Source organism: Pecten maximus, chromosome 16 (assembly GCF_902652985.1).
Source record: "Pecten maximus chromosome 16, xPecMax1.1, whole genome shotgun sequence".
Lineage (NCBI taxonomy): Eukaryota > Metazoa > Mollusca > Bivalvia > Pectinida > Pectinidae > Pecten > Pecten maximus.
Genome location: NC_047030.1, coordinates 28,447,258 through 28,472,988, shown reverse-complemented (window position 1 = coordinate 28,472,988; position 25,731 = coordinate 28,447,258). Strand labels below are relative to the sequence as shown.

At 35.6% G+C, this 25,731-nt stretch overlaps 1 protein-coding gene across 3 annotated transcripts in view; it reads right to left on the bottom strand.

The window, feature by feature from the left end:
* Window positions 1-2,126: 2,126 nt before the first annotated feature.
* LOC117344525 (protein RER1-like) overlaps window positions 2,127-25,731 on the bottom strand; it is a 50,260-nt gene continuing 26,655 nt past the window's right edge. For 2 of the 3 annotated variants that reach the window (XM_033907292.1, XM_033907294.1), the window contains 4 exons: window positions 24,409-24,511; window positions 21,940-22,018; window positions 17,895-18,030; window positions 2,127-2,678 (listed from right to left, as the gene is read on the bottom strand). In XM_033907292.1, coding sequence (XP_033763183.1) covers window positions 2,589-2,678; window positions 17,895-18,030; window positions 21,940-22,018; window positions 24,409-24,511 — 408 coding nt within the window. In that variant the 3' untranslated portion in view covers window positions 2,127-2,588. The remainder of the gene's footprint in view (window positions 2,679-17,894; window positions 18,031-21,939; window positions 22,019-24,408; window positions 24,512-25,731) is intronic. The other variant, XM_033907293.1, reaches the window with a different exon arrangement.

The following is a 25,731-nucleotide window of genomic DNA, read 5'->3' as shown; positions in this document are numbered from 1 at the left end:
CAGTAATAGAGATAACTGTATACATTCATTAATGACTTCAATCAACCATACAAACTTTTTACAAATGAAACATGCTCTCAATCATGATTTATGAATTCACACATCATATCAAGCTCGAAGCCAGGGCTATCATACAACATCACTTACATGCACTTAATTATCATTAAGTAACTGATTCAGCAAATTAATTTTTACAAATTTTGTTTAAAAATCCCACAAAAATCCAATGAACTTATATAAAAGGAAAAACTTGAACATGTGGAAAGAATGAATAATTACGAGAACTAGATTTTACAAACAAAATTCATGATGTTAACAATTCCATCATCATGGCATAACAATAAGATTAAACCACCATCATGGGACATTCCATTCAGTATGTATCAGTACACAAACATACAGTCTGTATCAGTACACACACATACAGTCTGTATCAGTACACACACATACAGTCTGTATCAGTACACAAACATACAGTCTGTATTACTATACACACATACAGTCTGTATTACTATACACACATACAGTCTGTATCAGTACACACACATACAGTCTGTATTACTATACACACATACAGTCTGTATTACTATACACACATACAGTCTGTATCAGTACACACACATACAGTCTGTATCAGTACACACATACAGTCTGTATCAGTACACACACATACAGCCTGTATCAGTTCACACACATACAGTCTGTATCAGTACACATGCATAGTCTGTATCAATACACACATACCGTCTGTATCAGTACACACACAGTCTGTATTACTGTATGTAATACAGTCTGTATCAGTACACAAACATATAGTCTGTATCAGTACACACACATAGTCTGTATTACTATACACACATACAGTCTGTATCAATACACGCGCATAGTCTGTATCAGTACACACACATACAGTCTGTATCAGTATACACACACATACAGTCTGTATCAGTACACACACATACAGTCTGTATTACTATACACACATACAGTCTGTATCAGTATACACACACATACAGTCTGTATCAGTACACACACATAGTCTGTATTACTATACACACATACAGTCTGTATCAGTACACACGCATAGTCTGTATCAGTACACACACATACAGTCTGTATCAGTATACACACACATACAGTCTGTATCAGTACACACACATACAGTCTGTATTACTATACACACATATAGACTGTATTACAATGCACACATACAGTCTGTATCAGTACACACACATACAGTCTGTATCAGTACACACACATACAGTCTGTATCAGTACACACACATACAGTCTGTATCAGTACACACACATACAGTCTGTATCAGTACACACACATACAGTCTGTATCAGTACACAAACATACAGTCTGTATTACTATACACACATACAGTCTGTATTACTATACACACATACAGTCTGTATCAGTACACACACATACAGTCTGTATCAGTACACACATACAGTCTGTATCAGTACACACACATACAGCCTGTATCAGTTCACACACATACAGTCTGTATCAGTACACATGCATAGTCTGTATCAATACACACATACCGTCTGTATCAGTACACACACAGTCTGTATTACTGTATGTAATACAGTCTGTATCAGTACACAAACTTATGGTCTGTATCAGTACACACACATAGTCTGTATTACTATACACACATACAGTCTGTATCAATACACACGCATAGTCTGTATCAGTACACACACATACAGTCTGTATCAGTATACACACACATACAGTCTGTATCAGTACACACACATACAGTCTGTATTACTATACACACATACAGTTTGTATTACTATACACACATACAGTCTGTATTAATACTATACACACATACAGTCTGTATTACAATGCACATATAGTCTGTATTACTATACACACATACAGTATGTATTACAATGCACACATACAGTCTGTATTAAAATGCACATATAGTCTGTATTACAATGCACACATACAGTCTGTATCAGTACACACACATACAGTATGTATCAGTACACACATACAGTATGTATCAGTACACACACATACAGTCTGTATCAGTACACACACATACAGTCTGTATCAGTACACACACATACAGCCTGTATTACTATACACATATAGTCTGTATTACTATACACACATACAGTCTGTATTACAATGCACACATACAGTCTGTATTACTATACACATATAGTCTGTATTACTATACACACATACAGTCTGTATTACAATGCACACATACAGTCTGCATTACTATACACACATACAGTCTGTATTACTATACACACATACAGTCTGTATTAAAATGCACATATAGTCTGTATTACAATGCACACATACAGTCTGTATTAATACAAAGTATTATTTATTACTACACAGTAAAGATCTGTTATTTTACATACTGATATACATCTTCATTTCATGTATTTACAGCATTTTGAATTTTTTGTTTGCTTTATAAGATAAAATAGTTGCCTTGTGCTTCCATTTATTCAGGTTTATATTATGATTTCCTACCACTGGCTCCTGTAACACTCTCTTAACTATTACTGTTTCTGTTTGAACTGCAGTTTACAACATAATTGTCCTTAAGAAGACACAACCTTCCCACTGTCTTCTTTTCCTTGATATTTCTTCTTTCCATGAGAAAATGGTATGTATCTGTATTTAATCATATGCTGAAAGACAACAAAAATGACATTAAACATTACAGAAATTATCAGCAGCAACATTTTATCAAATCTTAACTTTAATCATCATATTTCATAAAGTGTACAGTAGTCATCATGGAGTATGAAATGTTAGATGACTAAAAAATACAATTTTTGATAGCTGTTCATTTAATGGAAGGAATTATCACTGGAGAAGCTGTCTTTGTAAATAAAATTGCAGTAGCTTGCATTGCTGATTAATCAAAAATGACAATGGGTTGCAAGCAGCAGAAAGGTGGGCCGGGGAAGGGATGTCAGAAGCTATTTAGCATCTTTGGACGAAACAAGCATTAATTCCTATACTGGATGCTAACCCTCTCACTTGGAACACTCAGTATTTATGGATGGAATTCCCCAAATGTTTTTTTCAAAGCATAACCACCAGCTGAGATGTGAAATGTAGCCAGGTGTAAATAAAGAATGTCTACCTTAGTTCAGATTTATTTTAGTCCCTATTGATTCAAATAGTATCAGGTATGCACGGGTGATTTTAAGCAAACGGAAAAAAATAAGTTCCCTGTGCCATGACTATCATCACTCACCAATATTTTCTTGTGTTCACTTGTACATCGATGCTTAAGCTCACTTGCCCTTCCTAAAGGTGAGCTAACAACAGGGAAGGGAGTACCCAAAACCTTGTCCAGTATATACTAGACAACAGGGAAGGGAGTACCCAAAACCTTGTCCAGTATACTAGACAACAGGGAAGGGAGTACCCAAAACCTTGTACAGTATACTAGACAACAGGGAAGGGAGTACCCAAAACCTTGTACAGTTTACTAGACAACAGGGAAGGGAGTACCCAAACCTTATACTAGACAACAGGGAAGGGACTACCAAAAACCTTGTACAGTATACTAGACAACAGGGAAGGGAGTACCAAAAACCTTGTCCGGTATACTAGACAACAGGGAAGGGACTACCCAAAACCTTGTACAGTATACTAGACAACAGGGAAGGGAGTACCCAAAACCTTGTCCAGTATACTAGACAACAGGGATGGGAGTACCCAAAACCTTGTCCAGTATACTAGACAACAGGGAAGGGAGTACCCAAAACCTTGTACAGTTTACTAGACAACAGGGAAGGGAGTACCCAAACCTTATACTAGACAACAGGGAAGGGACTACCAAAAACCTTGTACAGTATACTAGACAACAGGGAAGGGAGTACCAAAAACCTTGTCCGGTATACTAGACAACAGGGAAGGGACTACCCAAAACCTTGTACAGTATACTAGACAACAGGAAAGAGAGTACCCCAAACCTTGTAAAGTATACTATTCAACAGGGAAGGGAGTACCCAAAACCTTGTAAAGTATACTATTCAACAGGGAAGGGAGTACCAAAACCTTGTAAAGTATACTATTCAACAGGGAAGGGAGTACCAAAACCTTGTACAGTATATACTAGACAACAGGGAAGGGAGTACCCAAAACCTTGTACAGTATATACTAGACAACAGGGAAGGGAGTACCCAAAACCTTGTACAGTATATACTAGACAACAGGGATGGGAGTACCCAAAACCTTGTACAGTATACTAGACAACAGGGAAGGGGGTACCCAAAACCTTGTACAGTATACTAGACAACAGAGAAGGGAGTACCCAAAACCTTGTACAGTATACTAGACAACAGGGAAGGGAGTACCCAAAACCTTGTACAGTATACTAGACAACAGGGAAGGGAGTACCCAAAACCTTGAACAGTATACTAGACAACAGGGAAGGGAGTACCCAAAACCTTGTACAGTATACTAGACAACAGGGAAGGGGGTACCCAAAACCTTGTACAGTATACTAGACAACAGGGAAGGGAGTACCTAAAACCTTGTACAGTTTACTAGACAACAGGGAAGGAGCACTCTGACCTTGTTCAATATACAACAAGGAAGGGTCAGTGTCCAAAACCAGACACTAGACAACTAAGAAAGGAGTACCCTGACCTAACTCAGTATACATACTTGACAGGGAAGGGAGTATATCAAATAAACTGAACTCAATATTGCACACCATGTTGATTGGAGACATCATGAGTTTGCTTACAAATCAGCCAACACCTAACCCTAACCTTATCCAGTATATAATATATAGTAGAGAAGGAAGATCCAATGATTGTCCAATATGTCTGCAGCACATGAAAGCTTGTCTAGCATGCAACTACACCATAAACAGAGTTACAGTCAACCCCTGAATTGTTGTCTTCAATATCATGTTTTGAAGGATTAAATTATAAGTTGATAATTATAACATTGAAAGTTATAAAGGGAATGTATTGTGAGGTAAATAACTCCATCACTTCCACTGTGGAAGAGTTCAGAGCAGATCACCATGTCTTTAGCACATTACCCCCAAATGTTCACAACATTAAACACACGAGGTCTAGGCTGTACCTAGTTTCTAATATTGTACAATACTTCAGGATTAAAGTGTCATTCTGGAAGTTATAAAAAATCAACATGCATGCTATTGAATTTCTTTTGAAGCGATTATCAATGATGTTTTGTTGAAAATTCCAGTTGCTTTAAGTTTTTATGTTTTGATTCTATTAATGATTGGGCTAATACATGGAAAATTAATTTTAATCCCAAACAAGAGGCCCATGGGCCTTAACGGTCACCTGAGATTTGAAATATTTCAGTTAATTTAATTGACCATTTTTGGCCCCGCCCATAAGCCCCAAGGGGTCAGTCAGGGCCAACATGTGCATATTATCAAACTTTCATCCCATGCTGAAAATGTTAACCAAGTTAGAATGAATTCCAATAGAAATCAAACAAATCAGTCAAAAATGTGATTTCCCTATATAAACTATAGTAAAATTTACCCCTCCCCAGGGGTAAATGTGTGACTCCAGGGTCATGAAATTCACAATTTTAGTAAAGCACCTTAAGATCCCTCCATCTATAAACAGTATTTGATTCTATCTTATTTCAGTCTGAAAAGAAGATTTTTGAAATTTCAGTCAATTTGACCCTTTTTAGCCCCGCCCATAAGCCCCTAGGGGTCAGTCAGGGCCAACATGTGCATACCCTCAAACTGTCATCCCAAGCTGATAATGTTAACCAAAATAGAAAGAATTCCAATAGAAATCAGACATATTATAGTGAAAAATGTGATTTCCCTATATAAACTATAGTAAAGTATACCCCCTCCCCAGGGGCAAACTTGAGACCCCAGGGTCATGAAATTCAAAATTTTAGTAAAGCACTTTAAGATGCTTCTAACAATAAAGAGTATTTGATTCCACCTTATTTCCGTCCTGAGAAGAAGATTTTTTAAATTTCAGTCAATTTGACCCTTTTTAGCCCCGCCCATCAGCCCCTGGGGGTCAGTCAGGGCCAACATGTGCATGCCATCAAACTGTTAAAAACATGTGCAGTCTTGGCATGTTAATTGATTGTTAATTCTAACTGTGAGAAATGTCATCAGAAATGATTAACTGTAGATCATTTATTGCTTAGTACACGATCATTATCCCATGTATACCGGTGTCATGTACGTGTATATTATCAGGTGAACCACTGTTTACTACAATCACACCCTGATGTACCATCCTTATTTATTGCTTAATTACTGCCAGTTAGTGTTACCTGTACATAACAAATTGGGGTTTGACACAAGGTTTCGGCCAAACTAACAAAACACTCGTTGTGACAAGCCCGTGCAATTGATTAGCGTAGTTATACTATTAGTGTCCAGGTAAATTACAACCACTGAGTGTTATGTCCCTGGTTATAGGTACCGATATCAATTCAGAAAATACATTGAATAAAGGAAGAACTGTTCTTTGAAATAAGTAACCGAGATGAGGAAAATCAAGAGCAAATTGGAACCAGTCGAGTTTGCTTGTGTCGTCAGAGGATATCACGTTCACAGAGTGTATTGGACACCAGTCATCGGTGAAGAGTTAACAACAGAGCCTGACATAGATGGGCATTTGTTTGGTGACAAATTTTCGGTTGCAGTTATGAAGGGCAAACATACTGTTGGACATTTACCAAGGGAAATATGAAATATCACAGCTGTGCTACTTTTTTTTAGCACACTGGGGGACAATCACATGCCATATCACCGGAACCAGAAAGCGGTCTCAGCTTAAATGTGGGGGACTAGAAGTACCCTGCATACTGAAATTTGGGTCTCCAAACAAAAAAATCAATGATCGGATTCATGAAAAGCTGAAAAACATATCCAAGAACTGGTAGGATTAGCTTGCCGCTGTGAAAACGGCCCTTTTTAGGGCCAGCATAAAACGGCCCTTTTCAGGGCCAACAAATTCTCACAAAAAGTAACCATAACCCTCGAATAAGATACGCCTCGTGTATTATTAACATAACGATAACAAATCATAATGCTATATTTAAATTACGTACACATCGCAATCTCAGTCAACATTCCGCATTTTATCTTCCGTCAATACACGGTTTACTCCGCATACTACATCTTCCGCCAATACACATGTACTGTTTACAATGCACCTGATCGCGGCAGTAACATGGAGGCAGCAGTGTTGATAATTGAATACATGTAAGCAATTCTAGAATTGTGCAAATAATCATGAACGGCAAAATATGATAGAATTATCTCGTATCAACAGTTGTTTGTGGCCAGCTAACGTTCAAGCTACAGTAACTATGTATACCCTGCAGGCTTGACAGTCCGCCATGATGTCGACTCGGATAGTTCGAACGTTCGTCATTTTAACGATTTAGACTTGGATAGTTCGAACTTAGGTTTAATTTCTCAGCATATAATTTCGAACAGTTCGAACAGGACCGACAATATTTATTTAATTTTGTTCTAACTAACCCGAGGTTTACCGAAACCTATATTGCAATATGCATCATCTGTTTTGGATAATTGTACCACTGGTGAAGAAAATTTACTAGAATCTGTACAAACAGAAGCAATGAAAATCATAACAGGTCTAAGAAGTGGAACATCTCATTTTAAACTATATCATGTTTAAAAATTAAAAGACTCAATAAAAATAAATTAATTCTGATATACAAAATAATTAACCACTTAACTCCTGACTATTTGTATAACATTATTGAACCTTTCATTATTACACAAATTAACCCTTGTCTATGTACCAATAGATTTTTTAACACTCCTCAATCTAGAACTTGTATTTACGATCATAGCTTTTTTCCTGGTGTCGTGTACATGTCTTTGGAATATTCTTGATCCTTCTATCACTTCATCACCCACTCTTGGTACCTTCAAGAGTAGACTTAAAAATATACAAATACCCTAAAGAAATAAATCTGATTTTTCATTACCTGTAATCTCAGAAAATTAAATGTATCATTGTGTCAATTACATAATTATATAACAATGCCAGTGATTTGAATTGAGATTAATATAATGATCATCTAATCCTAGATTCTGTGAAGTATACTTAATCTACTTAACATTTAATATTTGTAAATGGTGTGTGTAAATGAGTGTACGGTAATGTATGTATTGTGTGTAATGTTGTAAATTTCTTCAAATTTGTTATGTATTTACAGGTTTTATAGGAAAAGACTTATATAGGCATGCCTGTTGTCTGATCCTTTTGTATTATTTATACAATAAAATTTGTTGATATTTTTTCAGTCATCAAAGAAAAAAAGTTGAATAACTTTGAGTAAATATGAACAAATCTCTATGAAACTTGTTATGCAGCCTTATATTAATAGGATCCCAGACAGCTAAGACAATTGTAACTTTTAGTTACAGAGAATATAGCCCTTTAAAATTTTATTGGACCTTGAGTTAATATGAATGGATTTTGATAAAATTTGGTATGTTGTGAGATTTATATCAATTAGATCTGGAACACTGGGATTGATGAGATCATAATAGTTATGCTTATGGACAGATAGATAATAGACTGACGATGGACCACAAAGGCAGGGCATACACTTTTATTTCCAGAAGGATATATCATCTTATATTTGTCTTGACTACTACAGTATAAATAAACATCTTCAACAAAACTCTGTATGTGTATAACTCAACAACACCAACTTCAGTAGATACCGAGGTAGTACAGTCATAGATATACACAATTAATGTAGCACAACTTCTACACCCAAATGTTCACAGAAAACACATGGGCTCTAGGTCATGCTCAAGTTTAACAAATTAAATTTCCACAAACAAGAGATACAAGAGGGATATTGGTGCCCACCATTGAATGATCTTTCTTTGTTTAAATATTTGTCTTGACTAGTACAGTATAAACAAGGATGGATAGTATTGCAACAGCAATACAAAGTCCTCTGCCTGAACCAGGAGTGCAACTATTTATTTCCCATTTTTTAAACTACGTGTTATACTGATCATGTATACCAACTTTCGTTAAAATCGTAGTAGTACTTTAGGATTGTCCGGACACGCCTCAACCAATGAGAAGCCGGCGGCAATTTTGAAAAATGTTTTTTTCGAAAAGAAAAATTGGGATGCACAACTACATGTTATACTGATCATGTATATGAAGTTTCGTTAAAATCGGAGTAGTACTTTAGGAGGAATTGTCCTGACAAGTCTCAACCAATGAGAAGTTGGTGGCCATTTTGAAAATTGGTTTTTCGAAAAAAAAAAAGTGGGATGCACAAGTACATGTTATACTGATCATGTACACCAAGTTTCATTAAAATCGGAGTAGTACTTTAGAAGGAGTTGTCCGGACAAGTCTGAACCAATGAGAAGTTGGCAGCGATTTTGAAAATTGGTTTTTCGAAAAAAAAAAATGTGGGATGCACAAGTACATGTTATACTGATCATGTATACCAAGTTTCATTAAAATCGGAGTAGTACTTTAGAAGGAGTTGTCCGGACAAGTCTGAACCAATGAGAAGTTGGCAGCGATTTTGAAAATTGGTTTTTCGAAAAAAAAAAATGTGGGATGCACAACTACATGTTATACTGATCATGTATACCAAGTTTCATTAAAATCGGAGTAGTACTTTAGAAGGAGTTGTCCGGACAACTATTGTGTGACAGACAGACAGACGGACGGACAGATGGACAGACAGACAGACGGACGGAGGGTAAACCTATCGTCCCCCCGTTTTTCAAACAGCAGGGGACTAATAAACATCTTCAACAAAACTCTGTATGTGTGTAACTCAACAACACTAACTTCAGTAGATACTGAGGTAGTACAGTTATAGATACACAATTAATGTAGCACAACTTCTACACCCAAATGTTCACAGAAAACACATGGGCTCTAGGTCATGCTCACGTTTAACACAGTAAAACATTAAATTTCCACAAACAAGAGATACAAGAGGGATATTGGTGCCAACAATTGAATGATCCTTCCTTGATCTGAAAACAATTGTGATAACAAACTTCAGCAATCAAAATCCCAGATGGCTGCCTAGTGGCCATTTGGTTTTCTGAACCCGACTCAAAATCAAATGGGCATAACTAGGGACCAAGGGAAACCCACTTATGAAGTTTGAGAAAACAATCTTCCACTACTTCTCCAGTAATAGCAATAACAAGTATCATTTATGGACAGACAGACGGAAGACTGACGATGGACCACAAAGGCAGGGCAACTTAAACAACATACCATCTGATGATGATGGGCTGAAAATGCCTACACTTTTTTTTCCAGAGGGATATATCATCTTATTGTCTTAACTAATACAGTGTAAATACACATTTGCAACAAAACTCTGTATGTGTATAACTCAACAACACTAACTTCAGTAGATTCTGAGGTAGTACAGTCATAGATATACACAATTAATGTAGCACAACTTCTACACCCAAATGTTCACAGAAAACACATGGGCTCTAGGTCATGCTCAAGTTTAACGCATTAAATTTCCACAAACAAGAGATACAAGAGGGATATTGGTGCCCACCATTGAATGATCTTTCTTTGTTTAAATATTTGTCTTGACTAGTACAGTATAAATAAACATCTTCAACAAAACTCTGTATGTGTATAACTCAACAACACTAACGTCAGTAGATTCTGAGGTAGTACAGTCATAGATATACACAATTAATGTAGCACAACTTCTACACCCAAATGTTCACAGAAAACACATGGGCTCTAGGTCATGCTCAAGTTTAACGCATTAAATTTCCACAAACAAGAGATACAAGAGGGATATTGAATTGGTGCCCACCATTGAATGATCTTTCTTTGTTTAAATATTTGTCTTGACTACTACAGTATAAATAAACATCTTCAACAAAACTCTGTATGTGTATAACTCAACAACACTAACTTCAGTAGATTCTGAGGTAGTACAGTCATAGATATACACAATTAATGTAGCACAACTTCTACACCCAAATGTTCACAGAAAACACATGGGCTCTAGGTCATGCTCAAGTTTAACGCATTAAATTTCCACAAACAAGAGATACAAGAGGGATATTGGTGCCCACCATTGAATGATCTTTCTTTGTTTAAATATTTGTCTTGACTAGTACAGTATAAATAAACATCTTCAACAAAACTCTGTATGTGTATAACTCAACAACACTAACCTCAATAGATACTGAGGTAGTACAGTTATAGATACACAATTAATGTAGCACAACTTCTACACCCAAATGTTCACAGAAAACACATGGGCTCTAGGTCATGCTCAAGTTTAACGCATTAAATTTCCACAAACAAGAGATTCAAGAGGGATATTGGTGCCCACCATTGAATGATCTTTCTTTGTTCAAATTTTTGTCTTGACTAGTACAGTATAAACAAGGATGGATAGTATTGCAACAGCAATACAAAGTCCTCTGCCTGAACCAGGAGTGCAACTATTTATTTCCCATTTTTTAAACTACGTGTTATACTGATCACGTATACCAACTTTCGTTAAAATCGTAGTAGTACTTTAGGATTGTCCGGACACGCCTCAACCAATGAGAAGCCGGCGGCAATTTTGAAAAATGTTTTTTTCGAAAAGAAAAATTGGGATGCACAACTACATGTTATACTGATCATGTACACCAAGTTTCATTAAAATCGGAGTAGTGCTTTAGAAGGAGTTGTCCGGACAAGTCTGAACCAATGAGAAGTTGGCAGCGATTTTGAAAATTGGTTTTTCGAAAAAAAAAAAATGTGGGATGCACAAGTACATGTTATACTGATCATGTATACCAAGTTTCATTAAAATCGGAGTAGTACTTTAGAAGGAGTTGTCCGGACAAGTCTGAACCAATGAGAAGTTGGCAGCGATTTTGAAAATTGGTTTTTCGAAAAAAAAAAATGTTGGATGCACAACTACATGTTATACTGATCATGTATACCAAGTTTCATTAAAATCGGAGTAGTACTTTAGAAGGAGTTGTCCGGACAACTATTGCGTGACAGACAGACAGACGGACGGACAGATGGACAGACAGACAGACGGACGGACAGACGGACGGAGGGTAAACCTATCGTCCCCCCCCCGTTTTTCAAACAGCAGGGGACTAATAAACATCTTCAACAAAACTCTGTATGTGTATAACTCAACAACACTAACTTCAGTAGATACTGAGGTAGTACAGTCATAGATATACACAATTAATGTAGCACAACTTCTACACCCAAATGTTCACAGAAAACACATGGGCTCTAGGTCATGCTCACGTTTAACACAGTAAAACATTAAATTTCCACAAACAAGAGATACAAGAGGGATATTGGTGCCAACAATTGAATGATCCTTCCTTGATCTGAAAACAATTGTGATAACAAACTTCAGCAATCAAAATCCCAGATGGCTGCCTAGTGGCCATTTGGTTTTCTGAACCCGACTCAAAATCAAATGGGCATAACTAGGGACCAAGGGAAACCCACTTATGAAGTTTGAGAAAACAATCTTCCACTACTTCTCCAGTAATAGCAATAACAAGTATCATTTATGGACAGACAGACGGAAGACCGACGATGGACCACAAAGGCAGGGCAACTTAAACAACATACCATCTGATGATGATGGGCTGAAAATGCCTACACTTTTTTTTCCAGAGGGATATATCATCTTATTGTCTTAACTAATACAGTGTAAATACACATTTGCAACAAAACTCTGTATGTGTATAACTCAACAACACTAACTTCAGTAGATACTGAGGTAGTACAGTCATAGATATACACAATTAATGTAGCACAACTTCTACACCCAAATGTTCACAGAAAACACATGGGCTCTAGGTCATGCTCAAGTTTAACACAGTAAAACATTAAACTTCCACAAACAAGAGATCCAAAAGGGATATTGGTGCCCACCATTGAATGATCTTTCTTTGTTCAAATTTTTAATCTACATTAACGAGCTGATAACAATTGTGATAAGTTGATAACAAACTTCAACAATCAAAATCCAAGATGGCCGCCTAGTGGCCATTTCATCTTCTGAATCTGACTCAAAATCATATGGGCACAACTAGGGACCAAGGGGAACTCACATAAAAAGTTTGAAAACAAGAGGCTCAATGGGCCTGTATCGCTCACCTGGCTCTACAGCAACTTTGAAGTTGATTTAGGTTATTTCTGCAGATCCTATGCTCATAACCATTTTATTCAAATATCAGTGAGGCTAGGTTAATTTATTCATGTCAATAAATTTTCTGGTTCTTCATTCCAGTACACAACTGGCCTTATATCAGGTCTATTTGCTATCAAGAATCTGACATATGTGACTTGGAATAAGGTCAAGGTCATTCATTTGAAAAAAAACTCTTCAACCCACCATACTACAGGCACAATATCAAGTCCCTCGGCCTCTGGGTTATTGAGAAGTTGTTTGTAGATTTTAGCCTATTTGACCAATGTGACCTTGAATGAAGGTCAAGGTCATTCATTTGAAAAACGCGATAGCCCTTCATCCTAGCATGCTACAGGCCCAATATCAAGTCCCTGGGCTTCTTTGTTATTGAGAAGTTGTTTGAAGATTTGAGCCTTAATTAGACCAATGTGACCTTGAATGAAGGTCATTCATTTGAAAAAACAACAACTTGGTAGCCCTTCACCCCAGCATGCTACAGGCCCTTAAATATCAAGTCCCTGGGCCTCTAGGTTATTGAGAAGTTGTTTGAATATTTCAGCAGATTTGACAAACCTGGCCTTGAATAAAGGTCAAGGTCATTCATTTGAACAAATTTGGTAGTCCTTCACCCAAGCATGCTGCAGGCCCAATATCAAGTCCCTGGGCCTCTTGGTTATTGGAAAGAAGTTGTTTAAAGACTTTAGTCATTTTGACCCATGTGACCTTGAATGAAGGTCAAAGTAATTGATTTGAACAAACTTGGTAGCCCTTTACCCCTCTTGGTTATTAAGAAGAAGATGTTTAAAGATTTTAGCCTATTTTACCCATGTGACCTTGAATGAAGGGCATAGTCATTCATTTGAATAAACTTAGTAGCACTTCACCCCAGCATGCTACAGGCCCAATATCAAGGCCCTGGACCTCTTGGTTATTAAGGAGAAGTTGTTTAAAGATTTCAGCATATCTGACCCCTGTGACCTTGACAGAAGGTCAAGGTCATTCGTTTGAACAACAACGGACAAACGGATGCCGCACCACAGCAAAAGCTCACTTGCCCTTCAGGCAGGTGAGCAAAAAATATGATTTTTTATAGTATAAACAAATAAAACCCTCACCAGGAGCAAACATGTGACACTTTGCTAGATTAGTTTCATTTCAATCCTAAATATGTATGTCTCCAACTATGAACCATCTCATATTCAGAAATCCACTTTGCCATTGACCTTTTCATCAAATGTACTTTACTTTTGACCCAGTGACCTTGATCTTTTGATTCTTTGCTTAAATCAAACCTACTTAGCTTCATAAGGTATTAACAAAATATTCATTGATATTCATTGATGAGAAGATCCCAAAATGGACCATGACATTTGGCAAAAAGACTCCTTGTTTATATTCAAACCAACTCTGATTCATATAATCTCATAACAAAATGTTAATCAGTTATAACATGCAAGAGGCCCACAGGCCTTAACAGTTACCCAAGTTTTAAAATACACACAAATAGTTGATGTTTTTGTTTTAAAATTAAGAATTAAACATATTTGACGTGTGTATGTAACCTTTAACTCTTTACGTACTCATTCAAATATCGTGGTCGCTACCGGAAGTGAATGCTGGGTAGGTCCTTTGTGTATTGGAGCATATGGCTATCACATCAGATGTCGATAAAACGATCTTTTACTGTTGTATGATGATTAATATTAAATGAAGTTTATCATATTGAACGAGGACTGAGTACGGAAACTCTTTTACCCATTTTGTTCCTTTAAAATACAGCGAAATCACCAGGCAGAATCGCGGGAAATGCCATGTTGATCGGCACATGTGTCACACGTGTGCAAGTAATCACGCAGCCAAAACATCGTTTTTTCGGTGTGTAAAAATATTTTACGTTTTACTTACTTATTTTGATGATAAACATTACTCAATTATATATATTCTATTGTTTTTAAAAGCTTTATTGTGTTTAACACCTCCACAATCTTGCAGAAAACGAAAGTAAATTTGAGGCCGCCATTTTGTAGCTATGTTTTGAGGTGCCATTTTGTAGCTATGTAAACAACCCGGCATGAACCGACGGAATTCTTTGAAATAGACAATCTAAACGAATGCATATGCTTCTGGTACGTAAAATATACCATCAATACAATATTTACATTGCTTTTTATTTCTTAAAAACATCATTTCCGTGTCAATTTCTTCGTATGACTATGCTAAACCAGCAAGTAATATCAACATCTTTCGCGATGTTTTACGACGATTTGAGTCGTCACAAAGGATGGAAGGCATGTTAATTGTGACATGTGTAGTCGTCATGAAGGATACAAGAGCACGTTTTTGTGATGTCTGTAGTCGTCGTGAGTACGGAAAGAGTTAACCCCTTAACTCCCACCTACGCCAATAGCACGTCAGTGTTAGTGAAATGGTCGTATCTCCCTTATTTGTTTACCTATTGAGATACCGAATATACCTAGTAAAACAGGAGAAAATATCCAACAACATTTCTTCTTTGTAAAATTTCATTTTACACACTTTTCTGGTGCATTTTATGAGTTGGAAAAACAAGCCAACATTTTTTCCGACTATTTTGAATTGTTGACGTCGTGTTTCAGCCGGCGTAATCGTCCAAGTGCGGATTCGATTTTGCATCTCACATTTCTTAAAACATAGCGAGAACGATTTTGCATCTCACATTTCTTAAGACATAGCGAGAAATAATGCCTGTAATTCACAATAGTGGTAGTCAATACTCTCAATGTTATGTATATTCCACTATTTTACAGGAATCCTCCAAAAAGTGACGTTTTTTGTCAATAAAGTACATGCGATGCATGTTTCTATGCCGTATGCAGCACAAATCGACAAATTTTAATGATTTTTTGCATAAAAAATAGTAATCATTATATATATAATTGCAGCCAAGAAAAAACTGACCAAAATACACAATTCTATCATTCATAACGTACCAAATAAACAAGAGGCCCAATGGGCCTGTATCGCTCACCTGGCTCTACAGCAACTTTGAAGTTGATTGAGGTCATTTCTAAAGATACTATGTTGATTACCTCTTTATTCAAATATCATTGTAAGCTAGTTTTATTCATATTGAAAATCTTCTAGTCCTTCATTCCAGCATTCTATTGGCCTAATATCAGGTCTTGGAGGCTCTTGGCTATCGCAAAATTATTGTTTACAGATTTAAGCCGATTTCACCCCTGTGACCTTGAATGTAGGTCAAGGTCATTTATTTGAACAAAATCGGTAGCCCTTCACCCCAGCCTGCTACAGGCCCAATATCAAGTCCCTGGGACTCTTGGTTATTGAGAAGAAGTCGTTTGAAGAGTATAGCCTATTTGACGCCTGTGACCTTGAATGAAGGCCAAGGTCATTTATTTGAACAAACTTTGTAGCCCTTCACCCCAGCATGCTACAGGCCAAATATCAAGTCCCTGGGCCTCTTGGTTATTGAGAAGAAGTCGTTTGAAGATTATAGTCTATTTGACCCATGTGACCTTGAATGAAGGTGAAGGTCATTTATTTGAACAAACTTTGTAGCCCTTCACCCCAGCATGCTACAGGCCCAATATCAAGTCCCTGGGCCTCTTGGTTATTGAGAAGAAGTTGTTTGAAGATTATAGCCTATTTGACCCATGTGACCTTGAATAAAGGCCAAATGCAAGGTCATTTATTTGAACAAACTTTGTAGCCCTTCACCCCAGCATGCTACAGGCCAAATATCAAGTCCCTGGGCCTCTTGGTTATTGAGAACAAGTCGTTTGAAGATTATAGCCTATTTGACCCATGTGACCTTGAATGAAGGCCAAATGCAAGGTCATTTATTTGAACAAACTTTGTAGCCCTTCACCCCAGCATGCTACAGTAATTTTTTGTAATACAAAACCAAATTTCTAACAATGAATTCTAGACAGATAAAACTGAAATAAAAACTTTAACAAAAATCACTGCTTTTAATTTCAGTCAGTAACCATGACAACTGCAAATAAATAGAAAGTACTACTTTTATTTGTGTTTATCCTCCTTCCTCAAGAGTCTGATATATCATTAATTTTATAAATTCAGCACTTCAATCACTCTCATTGGCTTAAAATGTATTGACTTATGAAATAAGTAAAATTTTTCATAAAATCATAAATTTTGGTTACCATGGTTACGTCAATAATACAAAAACACTACTTTTGATACTTAATATATATGGGTTGTTTACCAAAAATGTTGACACAAAAGTGTGAAAAATCATGATGAACCAAAATGTCGGATTTTTTTCAGTTCCATTAAAAAATCCTGGGAGTTAAGGGGTTAAGGTAGGCCAAGGTCATTCAATTAAACAAACTTTGTATTTACTTTGGAACAGACCATAAGTGTGTATGATTGTGCTATACTTGTGTACTTAAGATACAACGTTTATACTGATTGTAGATAGTGACCTGTTGGAGAAATATGTACATTGACTTACATCTTCATGTTTATAGTTATAATAAAACATGAGGAATGGCAACATTGGACTGGTGTGATATTTTGGTGACAAGATATAGATATCTTGTGATGCATAAGGTGACATCATCATGAGGCACAATTACATAATTATGGCTGACAACACCAGCCAGTCATAGTACTTTGAAACAGACCATATGTGTAATCTATTTTATGATACTTACTTTTATCTGCCTTTTCATTGTTATGACAAACAGAATTATAAAATACATCACAAGTATGGGCCAAAACACTGGAATATTGAATGCTTCAAAAAATGTGCAAAACATCGCTATAGAAATAGCTTTGGTAGCAGAGTACCTGAAATAAAAACAAAAAACTCTAATTAATGTTGATTCAAATAATCTATCACATATCAGACATTTCAGAATCTTTTAGAAGTATCTAGTTCATTAACCTAAATGTAATTGTTTCATATGAAAACTCTAATTTCATTAATATTACTGAGAAACAGATAAGGGTTGTGATATCTCAGTTTTGACTTCTGTAATATTTCTGAGAAACATATTAAAAGCTAATGTCACTAATATTAATGACCAATTAATACAGAGGCCATTGAGCCTTAACAGTCACCTGAGTCCTACATATAAAACTTCTATTTTCTATGTATTTACAATGAATTTCTTATAACAGTTCCTGAATCTAATTGAAATATAGATGCTAATTGTTACTACCTTACATGAACATCTAAAGACATGGCATAAGGGGTCAGGTTCAGGTAACCTGTGCTATCTCAATATATAACTTTCAGGTCAAATTGTCAATTTTTCGATGTCATCGATCTCACCCATTTGTCACATCATGCATCTCAAGCTTACCATTTCGGTACAGCATATATAAAGCCATTGATTCGTTGGACAAATTGACAGATTATGCAAACTGTGCACTGTAGTCATGCTATTTTGCACATACAAAATCTGCTTCCATGATATCGATTCTGTAAGTAGTTATTTGATTGGTTAATCCAAAAGGTCAGTGACCCCTTAAGCAAAGTCGTTAGGTGTTCATGTAATGTAGTGTGAATGGCCATATTTAGTAGTATAGTTTCACCTCTTTTCATAATTCTAACCAATTTTGAATCATTTCATTAAAAAACGATTTTCCTACTTAGTAAAGTTTAGCACCTCTCAGGGAGAAAAATGAAATCTATGGGCCATGATATTTACAATTCTGATAAATCATCTTAAGACCTTTCCATTCCTGAAGAATATTTGATTCAATCGAATCTTGGTCTCAAGACGATTTTTGACGTTTCAGTCAATACATCCAAAATATGGAATTTACATCGTGGAAATGATCTCAGTTAAAACAACACTCCACCTACATTGTTTACATAACACTCCACCTACATTGTTTACATAAGTTTTTGGGACAACTAGGATATTATATTTTTCAGTTTTGGGAGAAACCGGATGACACCAATGGGATAGCTCCAAATTGCAAGCTGACTAGGCCTGTTGCGGTTATAGTAAACAACCTGTCAATTCAATATGTCAAATGTGACTGGTGATTCCAATAAAATGTGGTAATTTAGCTTTGATTATTTACAAATTCCTATCCTGTTATGCTTTAGAATTCAGCTACCATGCAGTTAAACATTAATATTTTTTTTTTTAATTCATTTTTTTTCCCTTTTTTTTTTTTGGAAAATGTACCTCAAAAAAGTACCAGAACACTACACGTGAGCGTCCATTATACGCAAATATTTATGGTATTACTGAGAAATCTAATGAGGCTGTGATGTCACTTATAGTACTGAGAAATCTAATGAGGCTGTGATGTCACTTATATTACTGAGAAATCTAATGAGGCTTTGCATTGATGTCACTTATATTACTGAGAAATCTAATGAGGCTGTGATGTCACTTATAGTACTGAGAAATCTAATGAGGCTGTGATGTCACTTATATTACTGAGAAATCTAATGAGGCTTTGCATTGATGTCACTTATATTACTGAGAAATCTAATGAGGCTGTGATGTCACTTATATTACTGAGAAATCTAATGAGGCTGTGATGTCACTTATATTACTGAGAAATCTAATGAGGCTGTGATGTCACTTATATTACTGAGAAATCTAATGAGGCTGTGATGTCACTTATATTACTGAGAAATCTAATGAGGCTGTGATGTCACTTATATAGGAGAAATCTAATGAGGCTGTGATGTCACTTATATTACTGAGAAATTTAATGAGGCTGTGATGTCACTTATATTACTGAGAAATTTAATGAGGCTGTGATGTCACTTATAGTACTGAGAAATCTAATGAGGCTGTGATGTCACTTATAGTACTGAGAAATCTAATGAGGCTGTGATGTCACTTATATTACTGAGAAATTTAATGAGGCTGTGATGTCACTTATAGTACTGAGAAATCTAATGAGGCTGTGATGTCACTTATAGTACTGAGAAATCTAATGAGGCTTTGCATTGATGTCACTTATATTACTGAGAAATCTAATGAGGCTGTGATGTCACTTATATTACTGAGAAATTTAATGAGGCTGTGATGTCACTTATAGTACTGAGAAATCTAATGAGGCTGTGATGTCACTTATATTACTGAGAAATCTAATGAGGCTTTGCATTGATGTCACTTATATTACTGAGAAATCTAATGAGGCTGTGATGTCACTTATAGTACTGAGAAATCTAATGAGGCTGTTATGTCACTTATATAACTGAGAAATCTAACGAGGCTGTGATGTCCACTTACATTACTGAGAAATATGTCTATTGAAGCTGTGTTGTCACTTATATAACTGAGAAATATATCTATTGAAGATGTGATGTCATTTATATAACTGAGAAATATCTATTAAAGCTGTGATGACACTAATATCACTAAGAAACATCTATTGAAGCTGTTATGTCATTTACAGTGGAACTTCGTTAACTCGAACTCGGAAAACTCGAATACCCCGCTTAACTTGAAGTACTTCGTCAGTCCCGGCCGAATTCTCTCTTTATCCTAGTAAAAAAAACTCGGAAAAATCGAAAAACTCGGATAATACGAAGTGAAAATTGGTCCCAACAATAAAAATCCTACTTTAAATGATCGAATAACTCGAAGTTTCATGTTTGTGTCCAACAACGATCGGTTGTAAATGCCGAAATTTTTCAACATCAAAATTCCGTTTGTATCAGCACTACAATTCTACCGATTATGATATGCGATTATAAGTGTTTCATAAATTCATGAAAGAAATTGTCGATGGAATCTTATAACAACAACGGTCGGTGATAAAAAGTACTGTTTTACTTACATCAGGTAATTTCCTAAGGCGGTCGCTGATAATAGTACACACGATAGTCAACAACTCATCTACCTGCTCGCTCAAGCGGAACTAATATCTGACACACCGGTAGATCTACTCGGCTAATGTTTTTACAGGTGTAGAAGTGAAACAGTCACCGGTGCCTATTAAATCTGTAAACTGCTGAAACAATAGCGTAATTACTGCCGAGGTGTTCAGAGTACGACTGTAGCGGTCAGTGCTGTCTATTAAATCGGATAAAACGCGAACTCAGTAACAGTAACATTTTATATGCACATGTGCAGTACCAACTTCCTGTGCTAATTAATACACATGGAAATGGCGTGGTTGTCGGTAAAATGTAAGTTGGACTATCAAACAGTATTTTATATGTCCAATATAAGGTAATGGTTCTGCTACGTTTTACATATAATATGTGTTAAATTTAAACGGTTATTTGACATAACATTAATAAATTGTTGTTGGGTTGAATTCCATTTTTCATCGTTATTCCTTCTGAAAATATGACATGAACATCAGATCGTTATTGAAGCGACTAAGTGAAAGAAACTTTATCGAGACTGTATATCGGCAAAACTACACCAAACCACGAATGACAGAACGAAATATTACATATACATTTACATGTATTGACCAGTCTTTACACTGATCTGGTGAGCGACAGAGCGGAGTTATAATGATTATATAATGTTGACAAATATTGACCAAACTTTGCACCAAAAATGACAACTCGCTTATTCGAACACTCGGATAACTCAAAGTTTTCTCATGGTCCCGTCGAGTTCGAGTTAACGCAGTTCCACTGTATATTACTGAGAAACATCTATTGAAGCTGTGATGAGAAATTTTATATGTCAGAGTATTGGAATGAATATAGAATATTGAATCTAATAAATAGTAGAAAATATATTTTACAAAGATACACACCAAAATTTGAATTCTGGTAATCTACGCATAAATGGTTTGAATTCTTCATTAGCTCTGGTAGGAAGAGATGGACCATCTTCTGAAAAGACAATGTACATATCAAATAGCTAATAGCAGCATGTATGTTTTCATACCAAATTAATCAATATTGGTAGCAGGGATGTTTCTGGTTTTATTTGGAGCATTTCAAATTTTTCACTTGAAATAAGTTCATACATTAATGCAGAATTCCCAAAATCGACAGTTCACTCCCCACAAAAAGTCCATCATGGCCTTAAATGCCCATAAAAAGACCACTACAAGAGCAACAATTTTCAGGATGCAAAATATCCATGCAACAATTTGATAATTTATAGTTGGCTAAAATGCATTATTTCAAACATTAACACCTCAATTCAACTTGTCCAGTCAGATGAATGTTTTATTTCATTTTCTGAATTTAACTTATCTGACAACCATTTTCACTTGACCCTGACAATCGGACAAGTGGGTTTGTCAAGCCCTATTCAGTATTTAAATCACAACAATAACTAGATTTGATCAAAATCAAAACACAGGATTTCAATCCAGAAAACCACAGTAGACATGTTATCATTCTGACAGTCGCTTTAATACCGTTTACCTATACCACCTTCGAAGGTCAAGGTCACAATTTGCATGCCTTTGTTGGTAGCCATTCATGCTATAAATGTGCTAAATATCAAGTTTTTATATGTCAGAGTATTGGAAGGAAAGCAATTAAAGTGCAGTACGTTTGATGATAATTTTGAATTTTGGCAGAAAAACATTTTTCACAAGTGATGTTTCTGCATTAATTTTGATGATTTGATCTTGGAATGGTGAAAACTTCTACAAAATTGCACTTTCTTCTATCTAAGATCAAAATAAATCATTTTTACAAAAATTTGAAAGGTCAGTTACACTATTTCATAGCTACCACAATAGCTACAGCAGACATCCACATCCAAGCGGACATTATTTCTGTCGTCAATTACAGCATTAAGCCTTGTTTGGCTAAATAATTAGATTAATTATACATACTTGTGGCGATATATGCAAAAGTGATTACTTAATTTTACTTTTCTTTGAATGTGTGTGTAAGTTTGAGCTGACCATAATTCTGTGTGTACGGCGGTTACCGTAGCTTTTCCTCTTACCGTCGATTTAAAGAAAAATAAACAATACACAATTTTGCTATTTCCTCATTACAAATACAAAATAATCAGATTAATCTAATCATCAAGTATTTAGTAATAATATTAGTATAATGATTTTAAGCAAAGTTTTGTGTTAGTGTCATTTTCATATATTGTTTTCGGGACATCCTTGACATCGTTTTTGGTCAAAATTTTTCATGCGCAAAATATACGGATAGAATTTTTTTTCAGCATTTTCAGCCCCAAAGAGTACTTGTGCAAATTACACTGGTGCGCAAATTACACAGGTTTTTTACGGTAAGCATTTACATAATAATCCGAATTTTCATGGTAATGATGGAAGCAACTAAACAACAACTGTTCTGAATACATATTGACAAAATTAGATGATCTGACCACACAGGAACATTGTGCGATGTTTACTTGCCGAAATATACACAATTCAACTAATATCCAATTCGCCTGACAGCTTCAGGTCGCCATCTTTGTTAAAATCAAAGCAACTGTGCATTTGAAATAGTTTGTACTGCATATTAAACCTTCTAAACAATCTTGTGATCAAAAATTTTAAGATTATAATAGAAACGAAATGCGAGTTTTAAAATATTTGATTTTAATTAGTTATGCTTAAGGTGAGCGAATCATAGCAATTATTTACAATGAAACTTAAATTTTGTACACAATACTGATCTCAATATTTTTATTTAGATATTTTTCATTTCTTTCATTTCATTTCATTTATAAGATTAAATTTTACATGATACTGCAATACTTTTGGTCTAATTTCAATACATGTATACAAAATGTCAGATGATTATGATCTTCTAACAGGTCAAATACCTTTGATGAGAGTTATTTTATGAGTATATATCCAGTTTCTTCTTGCCTCAACACCATGCTTATCTACTCTACCAGCTTTTATAGAAATCCATCAAGAATAAAGGAGGAGTTGCATTCACAACGAATTATATATGGACAGACAGTCATTCTGATGATGACAATATCCCATCAAATGAAATGGTTGAGGAGTAAAAACAATAAAATTGCCTTTCAAATAACTTGTATTCAGATTTGAAGTTAAAGAGCAGCTGATTGTAGCAATTATCTGGTCATGAACAATTAACTTCCCCAAAATTATCATTTTCAGGAATGAGCTATTAGCAATAGTCTTTTAACTATGCCTGAAATTTCTATCTTAAATTTCCTTGTTTTAAGGACACAGTTTAGATCTGATATGTTCATTTCATAACCATTTTGTCCTATTATTTTCTATACATTAAGTATTATGAAAACAGTAAAGTTATAATCTTACCTGCATCATCTTCAACCAATGCTGGATCAACTTGGGGGGTGAGAAAGGCCAGAAACATATTCAGTAAATAAATCCCTAGTGCATATGTTACTATATACCAGCCCTGTAAAGAAGCAAAAGTAATCACTATCAAATGTTTATACTGTATAACATGGAGGGGTCCTGAACAAACATAATACTATGAATATATATGATTCAATAGATTATACCACATCAATGTCTTCTCTAAAACAATAAGAGCTGTTTCAGAACAGTATAGCTCAAGATCATCTCACAAATGTTTGTCATATAATAAAAAAAAATATGAATTAGTATTGCTTTGCATGTTTTTTTCTAAGCTGTAACTCCAGTTAACTCTTTCAGTACCGTTGTCGACTATAGTCGACATAAAAATATGCTCCCTCTTCCCCGTTGTCGACTATAGTCGACATGATTTCAAGCTCCGTCTTCCCCGCTGTCGACTATAGTCGACAGACTAAGTTGACGTTATTAAAGTGTTGATTTGTTGACAGCATCAACCCATAAATAAAATTACCAAATGCAATGCTATATAAAATGTGTTCAAAGCTTTTGAAACAAACACTTTGGTTGATAAATAAATTTTTATTTCGTTTGTTTTACGTGTTTTTTCGGTAGAGTCATAGTTGATATTTTCTCATTATGTTCTTAATGTAAACAATATGGCGGCTTGCTACATTTGCATTTTAGATATCAGAGTCTAGGACGTTTCAGAGTGATACATTCTGATCTAGATCTTATTTTGTTAAATATTTCTTAATCATGTACAAAGATTACACTAACCTTTCTGTTTCTATATGAAAATAACAACACACCAAAAATGCACATGTAGTCTGCCATTTTGTTTAAACTTCCGGGGGCGAGCCTAATAACTACTTCCGGTACGGAATCCGGAAAGAACACAAAGTACGGAAAGAGTTAACTGGTCGTATTTGATACCAGCTGGACAAGTCATTAGCTACCCATATTATTGCCAGATGCCTCCATGCCATGATCCCAGCACCTTGATCTCTGACAGAAAACAACACAGAGGTCAAGCATTCTTACTGGTGCTGGTCATGAAGTTATTTATATCAATTTAGTCAAATTGACCCCTTTTGGCACCAACCCCTCAGGCCCACAGGGGATCAGCCTCACTATATGAATCCCTACCACCATAACGATGCTATCAGCAAAATATGACCAATATACATTACTTAGTTCCAAAGAAGAAGTTGTTTACATTAATTAAGTAAAATTGACCCTTTTTTGCCCCGCCCCTCAGTCCCCAGGGGGGTCAGCCCCACCATTTGTACAATTTCTAGT